Source organism: Mya arenaria, chromosome 13 (assembly GCF_026914265.1).
Source record: "Mya arenaria isolate MELC-2E11 chromosome 13, ASM2691426v1".
Classification (NCBI taxonomy): Eukaryota; Metazoa; Mollusca; class Bivalvia; order Myida; family Myidae; genus Mya; species Mya arenaria.
Genome location: NC_069134.1, coordinates 29,961,972 through 29,976,455, shown reverse-complemented (window position 1 = coordinate 29,976,455; position 14,484 = coordinate 29,961,972). Strand labels below are relative to the sequence as shown.

At 35.5% G+C, this 14,484-nt stretch overlaps 1 protein-coding gene across 2 annotated transcripts in view; it reads left to right on the top strand.

Annotated features, from left to right (window-relative positions):
- Positions 1 to 3,796: 3,796 nt before the first annotated feature.
- Positions 3,797 to 14,484, top strand: part of LOC128213780 (nucleoprotein TPR-like) — a 45,228-nt gene continuing 34,540 nt past the window's right edge. For both annotated transcript variants that reach the window (XM_052919829.1, XM_052919828.1), the window contains exons 1-9: positions 3,797 to 3,953; positions 7,001 to 7,105; positions 9,083 to 9,156; positions 9,760 to 9,856; positions 10,403 to 10,506; positions 11,031 to 11,144; positions 11,470 to 11,613; positions 13,544 to 13,624; positions 13,879 to 13,966. In XM_052919829.1, coding sequence (XP_052775789.1) covers positions 3,797 to 3,953; positions 7,001 to 7,105; positions 9,083 to 9,156; positions 9,760 to 9,856; positions 10,403 to 10,506; positions 11,031 to 11,144; positions 11,470 to 11,613; positions 13,544 to 13,624; positions 13,879 to 13,966 — 964 coding nt within the window. The remainder of the gene's footprint in view (positions 3,954 to 7,000; positions 7,106 to 9,082; positions 9,157 to 9,759; positions 9,857 to 10,402; positions 10,507 to 11,030; positions 11,145 to 11,469; positions 11,614 to 13,543; positions 13,625 to 13,878; positions 13,967 to 14,484) is intronic.

The window sequence follows — 14,484 nt, the reverse complement described above, 5'->3', positions numbered from 1 at the left end:
AATGGGAGATAGGGAGCGGCGAAGGAGAAAAGATAACAACATAGTTGAACAATTAAGAAGGGTGGTACAGAGAGGGAAAATATCAATGGGTGGCGATAGGATAGGAAGAGGAAAAGAAGGAAAGATAACAACGGCATTAAACAAGAAAAGGAGGATTGTTCAGATATCGATAGATATCGGAAAAGAGTGGGCGATTGCGGGACAGGGAGAAGGGAAGAAGAAAAGATAACAATGTAGTTGAACATGAGAAGGTGGTATAGAGAAGGGATAATATCTGGAAGGAGTGGATGAGAGAAAATGTAACAACGGTCTTGAACAATAAATGGGGGGGGGGGGGGGGGGTAATGGTGGAGAACTATCGGGAAAGAGTTGGCGATAGGAAGTGGAGAAGAAGAAAATATACAGATGGAGAAATATACAGGAAGAATATGCTATAGGGAGCAGAGAAGAAGAAAATATAAGAACAGTTTTGAACACTAGAGAGGGATGGAGAGAGAGAGAGAGAGAGAGAGAGAGAGAGAGAGAGAGAGAGAGTGATTTCTGGTATTAATATAGAACGTCAGTTTGACATCTTTTGTTACATGCATGCCCACATATACACCTGTAAGGTTGTGACCCTGTGAGCCAGTGGGAGTCAAATCTCGCACCATGAACGACCACACGTACGACTGTCTTGTATCTCACTCTGTTTATTCAAGTCTTCCAATGTCTGGATTAGACTGCGAATTGCTGTCACTTCTATCTCATGTCACTTATGGCATTTAAACACAATTTAAGTCGTGATGGCGTCACGGTGGGGTCAAGCCATAATGCAGCCAATGGGCGCGGTTAGACCTTGATAAACTCAAATAAACAAACAAAACAACATTGGTGGAGTGTCGATTTATCATAGTAAAAATGGAGGTTATCAGGCTTCTTATATCATAAATTAAAAAACATATAAACAAATTTATTATTACCATAACAATGATTTAGTATAGCGCGTTTGCCATTTCAATGAAAGGTACACAACTGTCCATAATTGAAAAAAGGCTTGGCCTTCAGTTGCGTACTCGCAAATTTTCAAACATGAATACTGAGAAGTGCTTGTTACTTATGAAAACATTTTAAATAACAAAATTTGCATTTAACTTCGCGCACGATTTTGTTGTGTTTTTGGAATAAAACAGTCACTTATAACTATACATACGGTGTGTTGTTTTTCGAACACCAAATTTGTTATATTATTGGATAAAAATAATTTACTTACGGGCAATCACAATAAGGCAAAACAAATATGCTTAGTTTCTTAGGCACAGCCGCATTCGAAGAAGAAGAAAAAGAAGAAGAGGAGGAGGACGACGACGACAACAACAACACCAACAAGAACAAGTACAAGAAGCACAAGTTCAAGAACATGATGAAGAGAAGAGTTTATTTAAAAAATATATCGTTTTGTACATACATATTCGATTAAGCCAGCATGGCCCAATAATGATAAATGATAAATATATTCGTAAGTACAATTATCTTCGGCGAACAAGTAAATGATTAAACAAATATACTCATCATGAAACATTATTGAAATAAAAATTATGGGATTGATGGAACATTCCGCAGTAGCTGATAATTGAAATTAATTTATGGGACTCTAGACAGGCGTAACAAACTTTGACTAGGTTGTATACCGTTAAAGATGGTGTTGGTAAATTAATACTTGACTTTTTTGGTCGAACAAATGATAACAGACAAAAAATGGAAATGCCACCTCCGCGTTTAAAAAGGTGCCTGAGAAATTAAACATTACTTTGTTAGGCCTAATAAAAATATTTTTTCTCAGTTGTGCTACAATAATTGTATGTCTGTTGACTGGACGTGTTATTCGTGCGTTAGAGCACGCCGGTGGATTTCTCTGACTCGACTGGTTTAGATGCGAAAAGTTCCAGCGTTGTTGTTATTTTGTCTGTTCAGTTTCATCCACTGGCTTTGGTTTAAACATTGGGGAAGAACATTCATAATGTTCAGTCTGGATGTCGATGTAATCATCAGTATTGTTATCAAATGCTTGTAGGTCAGCATCGATTTTTCTCATTTCTTCATCACTGATTGTGAATCCCGGCATTTTTCGCTTACATGTGTAAATCACATCATGAATATTGCCATCAAATATAGCTTTTGTCTTTTCAGTTACAGCTGTGTTTTCTATGTCGTCGAACTTACGTTTGCCAGTGAATGAGTTTATCGGAGTGACTTCATCAAAGTTGGTAGACGTTTCTTTTTGAAGAGATGGATTTACATTCTTATGAAGAACTTCATGTATTTCTGCAATAAGATCATCCACATAGCTAAGCATACCTTCGATTCTTTTGTCTTCATCGTCGTCAAATGGAAATGAGAAATTTCGTCCCGCATCTTCTTCAGCGTTTTCTGGCTCTTTCTTCGAGCTCTCGGTACGGTATATGTCCTTTACCGGCTTCACAGACTTAGGACAAGCATTTTCTTCGCTAGCGTGTTCCTGTGTGGTTGCAATTCCTCCAAGAGTGTACTCCCTCTTCGACTCATATGCAGAATTTTGTTCAAATTCATACATTGTTTCTTTAGGAATGTACCGCTTCTTCTTTTTTTCGTAGATAAATGAGGATAACAACACTATTTTGTATCAAATAGAAAACGTGTCTTGCTAGCTCGGAAGCAAAAGCAGATATGACTGAATTCTTAAGAGCGTTGCTAACGTCAACTGGACGTCAGTGACGTCAATATAAAACGTCCTTTGCTTTAAATACTCGTTTATAAATGCGAGACCGGCTAACTATGATGTGTACTTAAACCTTCTCAGTCAGTGAATATTGAAGTTAAAATATAAGGCCTTGTCTAATTTATATTTAAATTTTCACTATGATCATATGTGTGTCATATACTTCAAGTTTATGAAAATTATGGAACATTCTGGAAATTAAGATAACTCGGGATGTACCAGCATCACCTGCGGATGGAATCACTTTTCTGTCTTCAAGCTCAAGTTACACACCGTCTAAGATGACAAATAATGCACTAATTTAATTAGTTTAAAATACTGCTTTTTATAATATGTATACTGTTCGTTTATTCATGTATCAGTTAATTTAATTCTATGTAAAGTAGCATTCAAATATATACATGTAATTACCTTTATACGCATATACACTGGCATGTACAAGCAAACAAAGTAGTTGTGTTGCAAATGTAAGGATGTACAACACGTTGGATTTACAATAAGTGTAATAATAATTATTCTTATGATAAATTGGGATAGTCAAGCACTCTGCTGGGCTTATTACTTTGGATAATCTATGTAGCGACCGAAATCTCTTATTTCTATTGATAACTCATTAAATTCTCACTGATTTTGGGAAGAAGTGTGTCCAAAACACTTATGTTCAGTTCGCACCCGTTTTTCTACCTATTGTATTCAAAAAGCTTGATATCAGTGGAGGATCTAGCCGAATTGATGTAAGAGGGGTCTTACCTTGAAGTTGGAGGCTTAATTCCAGACCGTGATACATACGCCCCCCCCCCCCCCCGGACCCTAAAAATATTTGTAAATTATTTATAAATGTGATTCGAGGAAACTTTGAGCTAATATGAGTCTAAAATGGATGGTGATGAATCTGTGTTTATTCTATGCATTTTATTTCTTCCAAATTATCATAAAAAGATGACTTGGACGTCCTTGCTTGAGAAATCTAGCTTCGCTACATACATGCAAAAAATTAGTGATGTTTGACCTAACTGTTTTGTTTTGGACGTTATAAACCAATCTTCTAAAGAGTCACGAAAGATGGCGGGGGCTGTAGAACTCAACGCTGTTCTGACTTCCGAAGAACTTTCTACGTTATCTGAAGAAATAAAAAATAAATTAAATACCGGGTTTGCAGCTGTAAATAACAGATTAGAGGAATTGCTATCAAATTATGAAAAACTCAAAGTCAATTCAGGTGAACATTATTCTTTCGGTTTCGTTTAAAAACAACAACGGGAAAAACACCGGTACCGTTTTGAATAGTTATAAAAGAATATTATATTCCGTTGTGTCATGTTTTAAAATCACATTCCCTGACTGAATTGGCTCATTTCTCAGGTTTTTGAACTGACAAAATTTCAGGTGGTATTTTGCTGTTGGATGACTGACACTATCGCCGATCACTATGCCTGCAATTAGTTTAACCACAGACAAACGAACCATGGGTTGGAAACTTTATTCTATGTCAATGTGCGAAATTAACCTATTTTACCTGGTAGCCAATGGGGCTACAGACTTTGAGATTTCTGTAGCCCAAGCCAGACTTCCATAGCCCACCGGTTAACAGAAAAACGCATCTTGAGTACCTTATATGGTTATAAACAAGGAATGATATGACAACTGTACAATATCTTATTATATTTTGTATAAAATGCAAGTATGGTGGTTGTGTGCAGGGCTCTCACTAGGCTGAAAATTTTGGGAGAAGTGACTTCTCCCTTCAGCCAATTTAGGGAGAAGTGGGGAGACTTTAAGGAGAAGTGATATTTGTAACACCTGATACAAAAACTATGCCATACCATTCACCTAAGTTTATATTCACATAAAATTGATTGCTATAACTATATAAAATGTTCATTAAATAATGTATCATTTTTGGCTCAGCAAAAAGCATCTAAAATGAAACAGACAAAAAAAGACAGCTTAGGTTTTGAAATAATCAAAATGACCTAAATTAACTGTCAATATAGTAGAGGGACGAATCTTGTTTTGGTACGTTCGGGATGGGTACGAATGTCACATTTAGCTATGCTGTTATTTACTTGTCTCTTGCTAAATAATTTTAAATATGCTAACATTTAAAAACCAAATGACATTTAAATCACTGTCCTTGATGAAAAATTTACCAATACATAATGGGAGGTTGAAAAATTAACTCGAGAATTGTTCTGACAAAATGGTGACCTCGCCGAATTTTTTTGACATCGTAAACTGTGACAGGAGAAAATCACTGTAAGTAAACTCTACATAAAGCAAAAAAAAAAAATTGTGTTTACAAATCAATTTTTATCATGGACATTTCACAAAAAACAATCAAATATTTGGTGATACGTCATGTTATTGATTTTCTTAGCGCCTACTTGCCGAGATGGCTATATTACCGTCTGCTTCAAAAGCAACAATGTTCAAATGTCTAGCATTGTTTGTTCAATACATATATATTAATTACTTTTTAACTTCATTAATGCTTGACACGATTTTCCATAATTAGGTTGCCTTTTCTATCTCATTTTAACGAACTTAAATCATTTGATCAGGGTCTTCTCAATGTACATTCTGATTGGTTAACTTTCAATAGCTCCGCCTACTGGCGATGTTTTGGTAATTGGATGACACGGCCCAATTATCGGATTAGGAGATTACCAATTTGTACGAATGACTTATTGCCTGTTTTGACTAATTTGACAATGGCAAAATACTCGTTGATTGACAGATTTACAATGTGCTAAGATTTTCGGCGAAGTGAATATCGCTTTGATGTTACAAATGGGCGAAGTCTGGGAATTTTAGGCGACCACTTCGCCCAAGTCGCCCCCTCGCGAGAGCCCTGTGTGTGGTCCTGTGTTGCCAGGGGGCTGGTGGTGGTTCGAGGGGGGGGGGGCAGTTGGATTGTTGATGAAGGGGGAGGATGGAAGTCCTGTCAACATGTGCTGCTTGTGGCATTAGTGACAGGATTTTACTAACATCTATGACTAAATAATCCAAGTTTATTTTAAAAAAACACACAACAAAAACAACATCCAAACTTTAATATCTCACTAAAACAAAAAAATAGTATTGACAGTCCGAAATATGATTTCTGTCAAAATAATTATTTTCAAGCAGTATATATAATATATATAGCGTATAATTGCTTGACAAGGGAGATTACTGCAACAGAAAATAACATTTACCCGACAATTTTTTTTAACCAACAAGCCCGATGATTTCATCGCCAGTCGGGCTACCTTAAAGGATTTTTTCATAGCCTGGGTCAATTTTTCGTCGCCACGGGCGATCGGGCTACCGTTAATTTCGCACACTGCTATGTCTATCCATATTATTTTGTATGCTCACGAGAAACGGAATTCCATAGGACATCATTTCCATGATAATCATTTAACTTTCGGAATTTTCTGGTGCTTGTTGAGAGAACTCTTCTGAAAGTCAATATATCATTTTACTGGTATCAGACTAGACTTAGTATATGTAGACTTATGGGAGTTTTTTTTATCAATTAGCTTTCTCATCAAAGGTTTCTCAATTATTAATCATTTTAAATCAGTCAGTATCATTCAACAAATTCAAAAATTATAATTGCTTATTACATAAACATACAAGTGATTATCATGCTTGTGCTTAAAAATGGGAAATCTCAGTTTAATGCCAATTATGAAATTGGAGGAATTTTCTGATGTATGCGTATGCTACTCTATGGATTATGAGAAAACTATTTTATTATAGTTTTACTGATATCAGACAGTTCCATTAAATCCATGGTTTATATGTCTGTGGTTAAACACAGCAAGATTGCAATTCCATTTTGTGCTGAAGAGATTTCGTTTGGTAGTGCCCAACATTCAGTTTTGTTACTTCAAAGGGTTTCATTTATTACTGTGTGGTTTTTGCATGCTTAATTTTATGCTATGATTTAATTGGTATATCTAAGTGAAACCATGGCAAACAGTACATGTATCGATGCTTTGTGGGGGTATGAGGCTAGCTTTTCAATAGTTACTTCCAGTTTATACATCCGAATATACTGTATGCCAAATTGCATATGGCTGCAGTCAGTTTCATTGAAGTGAGAAGATTGACTAAAGATGTTGCACTTGTTTGAAATTCACTTGTCAGTTTAAGGCGACGCAAAACCACAGTCATTCAATCGTTCAAAGCTTGAAATGTCTGTAAATTTGCTCATAGTAGAATTTAGGTTACAAGAAAGAACGTGTCATAATTCCTTTTGTTTATGAAAATTTGCAGAGCAACAATATGTTGATGTAGAGAGACAGTTGACCAGCACAAATGCCAGACTTGAGACAGAGCTGGCCACAAACAAGCGACTGCAAGATGAACATTCTGAACTTGGTAAGTTATTAAGTAACAGGGAATGGTTCTTGTTAATATTTGAATTACATAGACAATAAATGATCTTTATGATCTTTTGTATCTCATGAACCTTTGTCAGTAGTTGTAAATAAATACATTTGGTAAGATTTATAGTAGGTAATGGTTTCTTTTATTACATGAGCCGTTGAACTACAGAGTAAAGTTGGGGTTTCGTGTGTATTTATAATTTTAATTCTTGCTATTCATAGTTATTCATGTTCCATATGCTACAGCTTTTTTAAGCTACAATTTCTTCTACAATTGCAGGGCTCATCCTAGACCAAAATTTTAGGGAGAAGTGAGAATGGGGGAGGGTGCGGGAGGGGGGTTCCCCCTCCTGTAGGTCGGAAAATTTTGAGATTTTAATTGTCAAATGGTGGGTTCTGGTGTGTCCTGGACAACTTTTCTATGCATTTAAATAGGTGTTTAAATTGTTTTTAAAATAGTCATACTGGTTGTTTTTAGTTGGAATTAATTTGTTGTATATGCCTTTAAAAAGAAGTCAAGTTTCAAACATTTTATTACATGCAAACGGTTAACCTATCATGCACACATACATATATATCAGAATTTAAATACATGATACATGATGGCATCTTGTAACTCAGTTACACTCTTGTTTGATGTGTAAGAGGGTGAGTGCCCATTCATGAGATGGCCAAGATCAGCACCTATGGCCCTGGCAAGCTGGAGGTGGTACTGAAATTCCTCCTTGGGGAGCTCCCGCTTAGCCAGGTGGTAGGCATTCTTAAGGAGCTTGGGGTCAAGCTTGTCATCCTTGGACAGTTTGGCCAGTACGATTTTCCTCATGGGTTCCTGGGAACGCAGAACTGTCTCTCCAAGGCGGCCTTGTGCTGATTTGCTGAAAAATATTTTGCTGAAAATACACATATTTCTTTAAAAATATTTACACAGTATCTCATCATTTTCAGCTGTCATTTAAAATAATTTGGGCATATATTACAAAATGTTTTAAAATATATAAAACCAGACACCTTAAAATTAATACCACTTTGAATTGATTTATCTGCGGACTAAGCAATGCTTCTATTGTTTTAATAAATACTTACACAAGCCATGTCTCTGATGATTGGTTGTTTTTGCTGGTTGGTCATGTCCAAGGGCTTAGGCGTTGTCCAACTTAGCACATCTACAAACTTCGCAGTGCCATTTTTTATCTGCATCTTGTTTGTACCAACTGAAATTATTTTGATAATTTAACTTTTTGAATGATTTCTTATTTGAACTGTCGATCATGTCATCGCTATCAATATCGTCAGCTTTACGTTTCAGGCCTGGGGAATCCCGCAGAAGCCACGTAGAAAGCATGATTACTATTAAACAGAATGCAAAATATATCATATATAGAATATTGATGTGAACCGATCGAAGAAAAAATAATGGAAACATTTCTGAAATAAAAAAAACAACAAACCTGAAACTGTGATTCGCACTTGCCCTTCTCGCTAACTTCGCAGTAATCACACCCAATTAAGTTCATTTGTCATCAGTGCACATCATTTAAACCGCTATTGTCATAAAGTATAAATCCTTATTGGCCCAAATTGACTTTTACAAACATCGGCAAGTGTAAATATTAATCCCTTACAATTTTATTACATCGATGACGTAGCGCATGTACACAAAGTCAATGGTGCAAACACGTGCCTCGATTGAATAAAACAAGCGTTCTCATTGGTCGAAGTCAAAGGAGCATATTTACTAGGTTTAACACGATTGGCTGTTTGTCAATCGAGCTGACAGGCCGAAGGCGGAGTCGCTCTGTTTTGACAAGCATTAGTTCTTAGCGATATCGACTTTTTGATCTTTGAAAAAGTCGGCGAAGTTGACTTCGCTTTGATCTTAGAAAATAGCGAAGTTGCCGCGGGCAGGGCGACTTAATCGCCTAAGTCGCCTGGTAGGATGAGCCCTGAATTGCTTTTGCTTTTATTTCAGAACAAAAGTACAATGAAGCGAGCGCAAAGCTTAAAGAGTTTCAGGAGTCCCAGGATGGCAACCTCTCAACTCAGGTTTGAGTTAGTTTTCTAAATAACTAGATGACACTTCATTGACAAACGCAGTATGATCTTTTCAACTTGAATGTGATCTTTCGACTTTCTTGATCTTAACAAATATTCTTATTAAAGTCTACAACTGCACACCAAAGGCAGTGTTTTTTCTGCCCTTTTTGGGGCCGAAATTCAGCCCTATTCCCCTCCAGAAAAAGATTTTTAGTTTCCACAGGTAAAAAAATCCTCTTGTTTTTTATGAAGGGCATTGACTTATTAACAGTTAGCAAATGTAGCAATAAAGTGCCTTCTATAAATATGTAGAGGTTTGTGGAATAAAAGGTTGAAAACAAGTTGATCATTATATGATTCATGTTATTATTTAATTTCCCCTTTTTGCCAAAACAGCCCTTTTTTGCCCTTATTAAAGAGCACCGCCACCATTGCCTTAAAAGTGGGGAAAAAACTGATAGAAATTTCCAATCAGGTTTATTATGTGTCACATTTCTTTTCTAGTCTGATTGGTATAACATAATTTAGTTTGATAAAAAATAATTCTTAACAAATGGGGAGTAGTTTTATTCTGGTAACGCATTATTACTTTTTACAAAACATTTAATTCAGTTGCGACTGACTCGAGTCAATGAACAGCTGGAATGTGAGAAGCGCGAGATGGCCGTGGTTCTTGAGAAACGCAGCAGGGAAATTGATACACTCAATGGTAATAAACAGCTATGTTAAACTAATTTTAATTTCTTTAAGACAATATTTAACGTCACCTTAGTGCAAGAACTCAATATCTGCTTCTATTTCTATATTCAGTTACTGAGCTCTTGCACTCCGTTAACAATTATTTCAGTCAATACAGTCACTGAGACATTGTTAATTACTGCCACATTTTACTTAAAACTCCAGAAACTTTTTCGTAATACTGGTTTTTAACATTTGCGAATTAAAGGTTTGTTTGAGTACCAGAGCTTATTGATTTGATTGGTAGTCCCTGATTTTAATGGCAAGATACCTTATTTTCTGTTTTTCAACTAACATAATAGAAAAGAACATAAGTTACGTAACATGCATTAAAATTGTTACTGTGACTTCTGAATTTCTCACTGATCCATGTAAACCCTGAAACATTTATTGATATCATCTGAAGGCATATTTTGGAAGCCCTGCTGAGCAGAAAAACCTGTGTGCAGTAAGATACATGTAACACCTGTAGATAATGATTGTAAGGCTCTCAAATATTGAACTTTTATTTTCCCAGAGGAGTTACGAGAGATGTCTACGAAGATGTCTGAGATGAACCTGGCCAAGTGTGAGGCCCTTGCCAAGCTCGATGAACTAAAGAGTGGCGAGGTTCATAGAGAGGTGAGATAACAGACATGATACAGTGATCTGTTAACTTTTCGTACACCTACAGATGTGCAATTGATATGTGTCTTAAATTTGATTGACTAACCTCAATTATTAATACCAAACTTAAATCAGATTGTGACCGCCCTCATTAATTGATGTGAAAAAAATAACAGACACAGTTTCAGAAATAACATATATGAAACATGAAGCAGTTACCAAAAATATTATTGAAACATGAAGGCAGTCACCCATCATTTTATGATCATATTTGTGTTTTCTGCTAATCATGGCTGACACAGAGGTTGAGTTTGTCAGGCATTGGCATTACACGTTCATTTCTAATCAATTGCTTTTGAAACATAATGTATCATGCTTGGTTTGAACATTGGTCATAGTCAATGGATGACCCTTTGTTTGAGGTCAAAAGTCAGGGTCATGATGACCTTAAATAGAAAATTATGAGTGCTAGTTGATGTTAAAAAACTAAATGAAAAAGAGACTAATAAAGACTAACAAAAGATTTTATATTTTGCTAGTTCCAAGTCCAGCGTCTGACACAGGAAAGGGACAATCTTCAACAACAGGTCGAGTGGCTCAACAATGATTTAACAGAAAAAACTCGAGATCTTATGACCACAAGAAGAGAAAAGGTTACCTTGCTTTAAAATTAGATCAAATATGTGATGTTTTAAACTCTGTTAGAAACATGTAGCTTAAATAGATAGAAGTTATCCAAGGTATTTGTCAAATTCATGTATTTTCTTGAAACTTTTGCATACACACTTAAAATACTTTACATTTAGGTAAATACTTATGCCAGCCATTTGTCTGCTAATTTTTGAACCAATGTGTTGCTATTTGTGACTTTTATACTGATTTAAGGTTATTAAAGTTATGACTAAAATCCTTTATTGAGACTGGCTTCTTGAGCTTATTTCAAATAGATACTTGTTCACCAATGGTGCTATATTACAGTCAACCTCTCTGCTAGATGTACAAGCTCAGTTGGAGGAGAAGAACGAGGAATGTAGCTTGCTTAACACAACATTGGACACTCTCAAGAAACAGAATGCGGACCAGGCACAGAAGATTGACAACTTCATCCAAAGAATCAAAGATGTGAGACATTTGACTGGTTTGGCTTTTATATACATGATTATTTACTCCAGAGTTTTTACCCTTGAGTTCACCAAATTGGGCCAACTTATTTTGTCTGTTCTCTCATTTGAACAACTTGTGTCCGATCTTTTAGCAAACCGGGTATGCTTCTTGTTGAATGTTTACCTTAATTTATGTCTAGGAATCAGTTAGCCAATATAGCTGGATATATATGCGTTACATGAACCTTTTGTATAATCTCTTGAATTATTTTCCATATTTTCTCCCATAAATATGAAACACTCGTTAATTACCGTAAATGACTGGGTATAAGACGATAGGGGGTATTAGACGCAGGGAAAAAAATCTGTGAAAAATCCGAGAAAAAAACTTTTAATCTATGTTTTGGGTTAAAAGACGCATAGAAAAAATGTCAAAATCGTCCGGCATTTTCAGCCACCATGTTTGTTGACAGTGACAAAAAAAATTTTTTTCGTGAAAATGGCGATGGTTATCTTTAAAACCATACAACCATACTGTCGAGAATGAAAAGTTATGTTATGCAGAAAATATTTTGACAGTGCCCAACTTTGTTTTTTATATGTAAGTTTGATTATTGTTTAATTCAATTTATTATTCAAAATAATATTGAATACCGTAATTCACAAGAGTTCGGACACCATAAATTAATTATTTTTTTCGCTCTCCAAATACATAGAAAATTATCAATTTTACATTTTATTTACATGTTTGTTTAACCTGCCTTTTTTCTTCATGTTTGGTTTTTACCACTTATTAATTTATCCGTAGTAATCAATGGTCATAAACTTATTTATTACGCCTATAAGTGTAAATCCTTCATGAAGTTAATTAAAACACCATTTTATACATGCACTGAACTGAATAAACACATTCTATCGGCTTCAGATCAAAGAGTCACACTGTGTGACGTCACATAACTTACAGTTATACCCACGAGGATCTCGTGGAGAGCATGGACATTGCTATGCAGGATTAATGTACGATTATTGCTTCATATAGTCTATAAGTGTGGTACAAGTTTGAAAGCTTATTGGCAGATCGTTTTACAAACATGCCATGTCGATGTTTTCTTAATCCCTTGATTGCCCTTGTTGTTTGTTTAATCCTCAAATAAATATATCACACTTCCTTTTCAACAGGCAATAAATCGTTTAGGATGGGTAGTAACTAATTAAATTGTCACAGTGGTGTATACGGTTAGGTAATCTAGCCAGGCATTGTAAAGATAAAAATCAATAATCTTCGTCTGTGAAACTCGGTAACTATGAAAGTTATGATTGATGTATTTGGGAAATAATTATGGGTGTCCAAATATTTAGAGTGTACGAACTCTTAGGTGAATTATCGTAACTTTAATCGAAAAATATTTTTGTTGAAATTATAAACGTCTTACGATATACCGTGCCGTTTTAACCCGTATATACTCGATCAATATGACGCGAGTAACATCCCTTTCTACATAAATCTCAAACTCTCGGCTAGAAATTGACATCAGAAAAAAAGTTAAAAAAATTGTTACTGGGTATTATACGCAGGCATTTTTTTGCATCAAAATCTGAGGGAAAAAAGTGCGTCTAATACCCAGTCATTTACGGTAAAATATTTCAAAGATACTTTCATGTTACATTGTGGTAAAAATTACGTAAATATGATAAATGATTTCTTTTTTCTATATGCTAAATTAAATGTTTGAGCAATTTTATTTATCCACCTGACCTGTTAGTAACAAAATTCTTACAGCATGATGGGACATTATGAAAATCATGAAGAATTCATAAGGCTAAAACTGCGACTGACACTTGAATTATGTTTCACTCTGAGGTTTGATCCAGGACAGTAACATTGAATTGTGTTGTGCTCTGTGTAATTGTGTTGTGCTCTGTGTAATTGTGTTGTGCTCTGTGTTTAGATCCAGGACAGTAACAGTCAAGGGGAGGAGCAATACAAACAGGAGATTAGCGCCCGCATACGGCTTGCAGAATTGTACAAGGTACGTGTATAGAAATATAACTAGTCCACAAACATGTACATTTCTGTATTTTATATTTATTGAAAAGTATTATACCTTTATTTTCAAGCAGGGTTTTCTGCTTTGAGTCTGCTGCTATAGGCTTTAGAAAACAAGTACTGGTTTTTACCCAGGAACTTTTAAGACGATTTACCTTTCAGAAAGAAATTCTTATGAATTGGTATGTATAATTCAGTAAGAACTGTTATGAAATCTGGTCCTTATTTTTTTTGCAGACTTCATCAGAAGAGGCTGAGGCCAAGTCTCAAGAACTACTTGGAGCAGTTACTGAGCTACAAGTGCTCCTAAAAGATGCCGCTCAAGGTATAGTAGTAGTATTGGAGAGGCTGGGAGCAAGGGGAAACTGTGGGATTTATGTCCCATTTGGGGAATCAAAATCACTACATTTTAAGCTTGATTTGTATTTTTCAATCAAAAGTAGTTGAGTTAATGTCATTATCTTGGTCTTGTGTTATTGTCATTCTTGAGAATCCCAAACCTGCATCAGAACTCAAAAACTGTGTGAAATATATATTTACATGTTACCAGAGACAGCATGCATGCATGTGTCAAGACCCATAATTCTTGCTTTAATAATTGTGTTATATACTATACCCCTTGATTGTCTAGGGAAAACCAAGTCCAAGTTTTCCCTAGGTTTTTTTAGCCTGGTGGACCTGTTACCAATATGGTTCATAAATTTGGTGTCATGAGTAATTGCATTTGTAAACGAGGTTCCAAAACATTGTTTATCCTGAGTGACAGTTTTATTTTGGGAGTCCCAGGGATGCACAGTAAGTTCAAATTTGAGTCCTTACCTTGAAAATTGTGACAGTGACTCA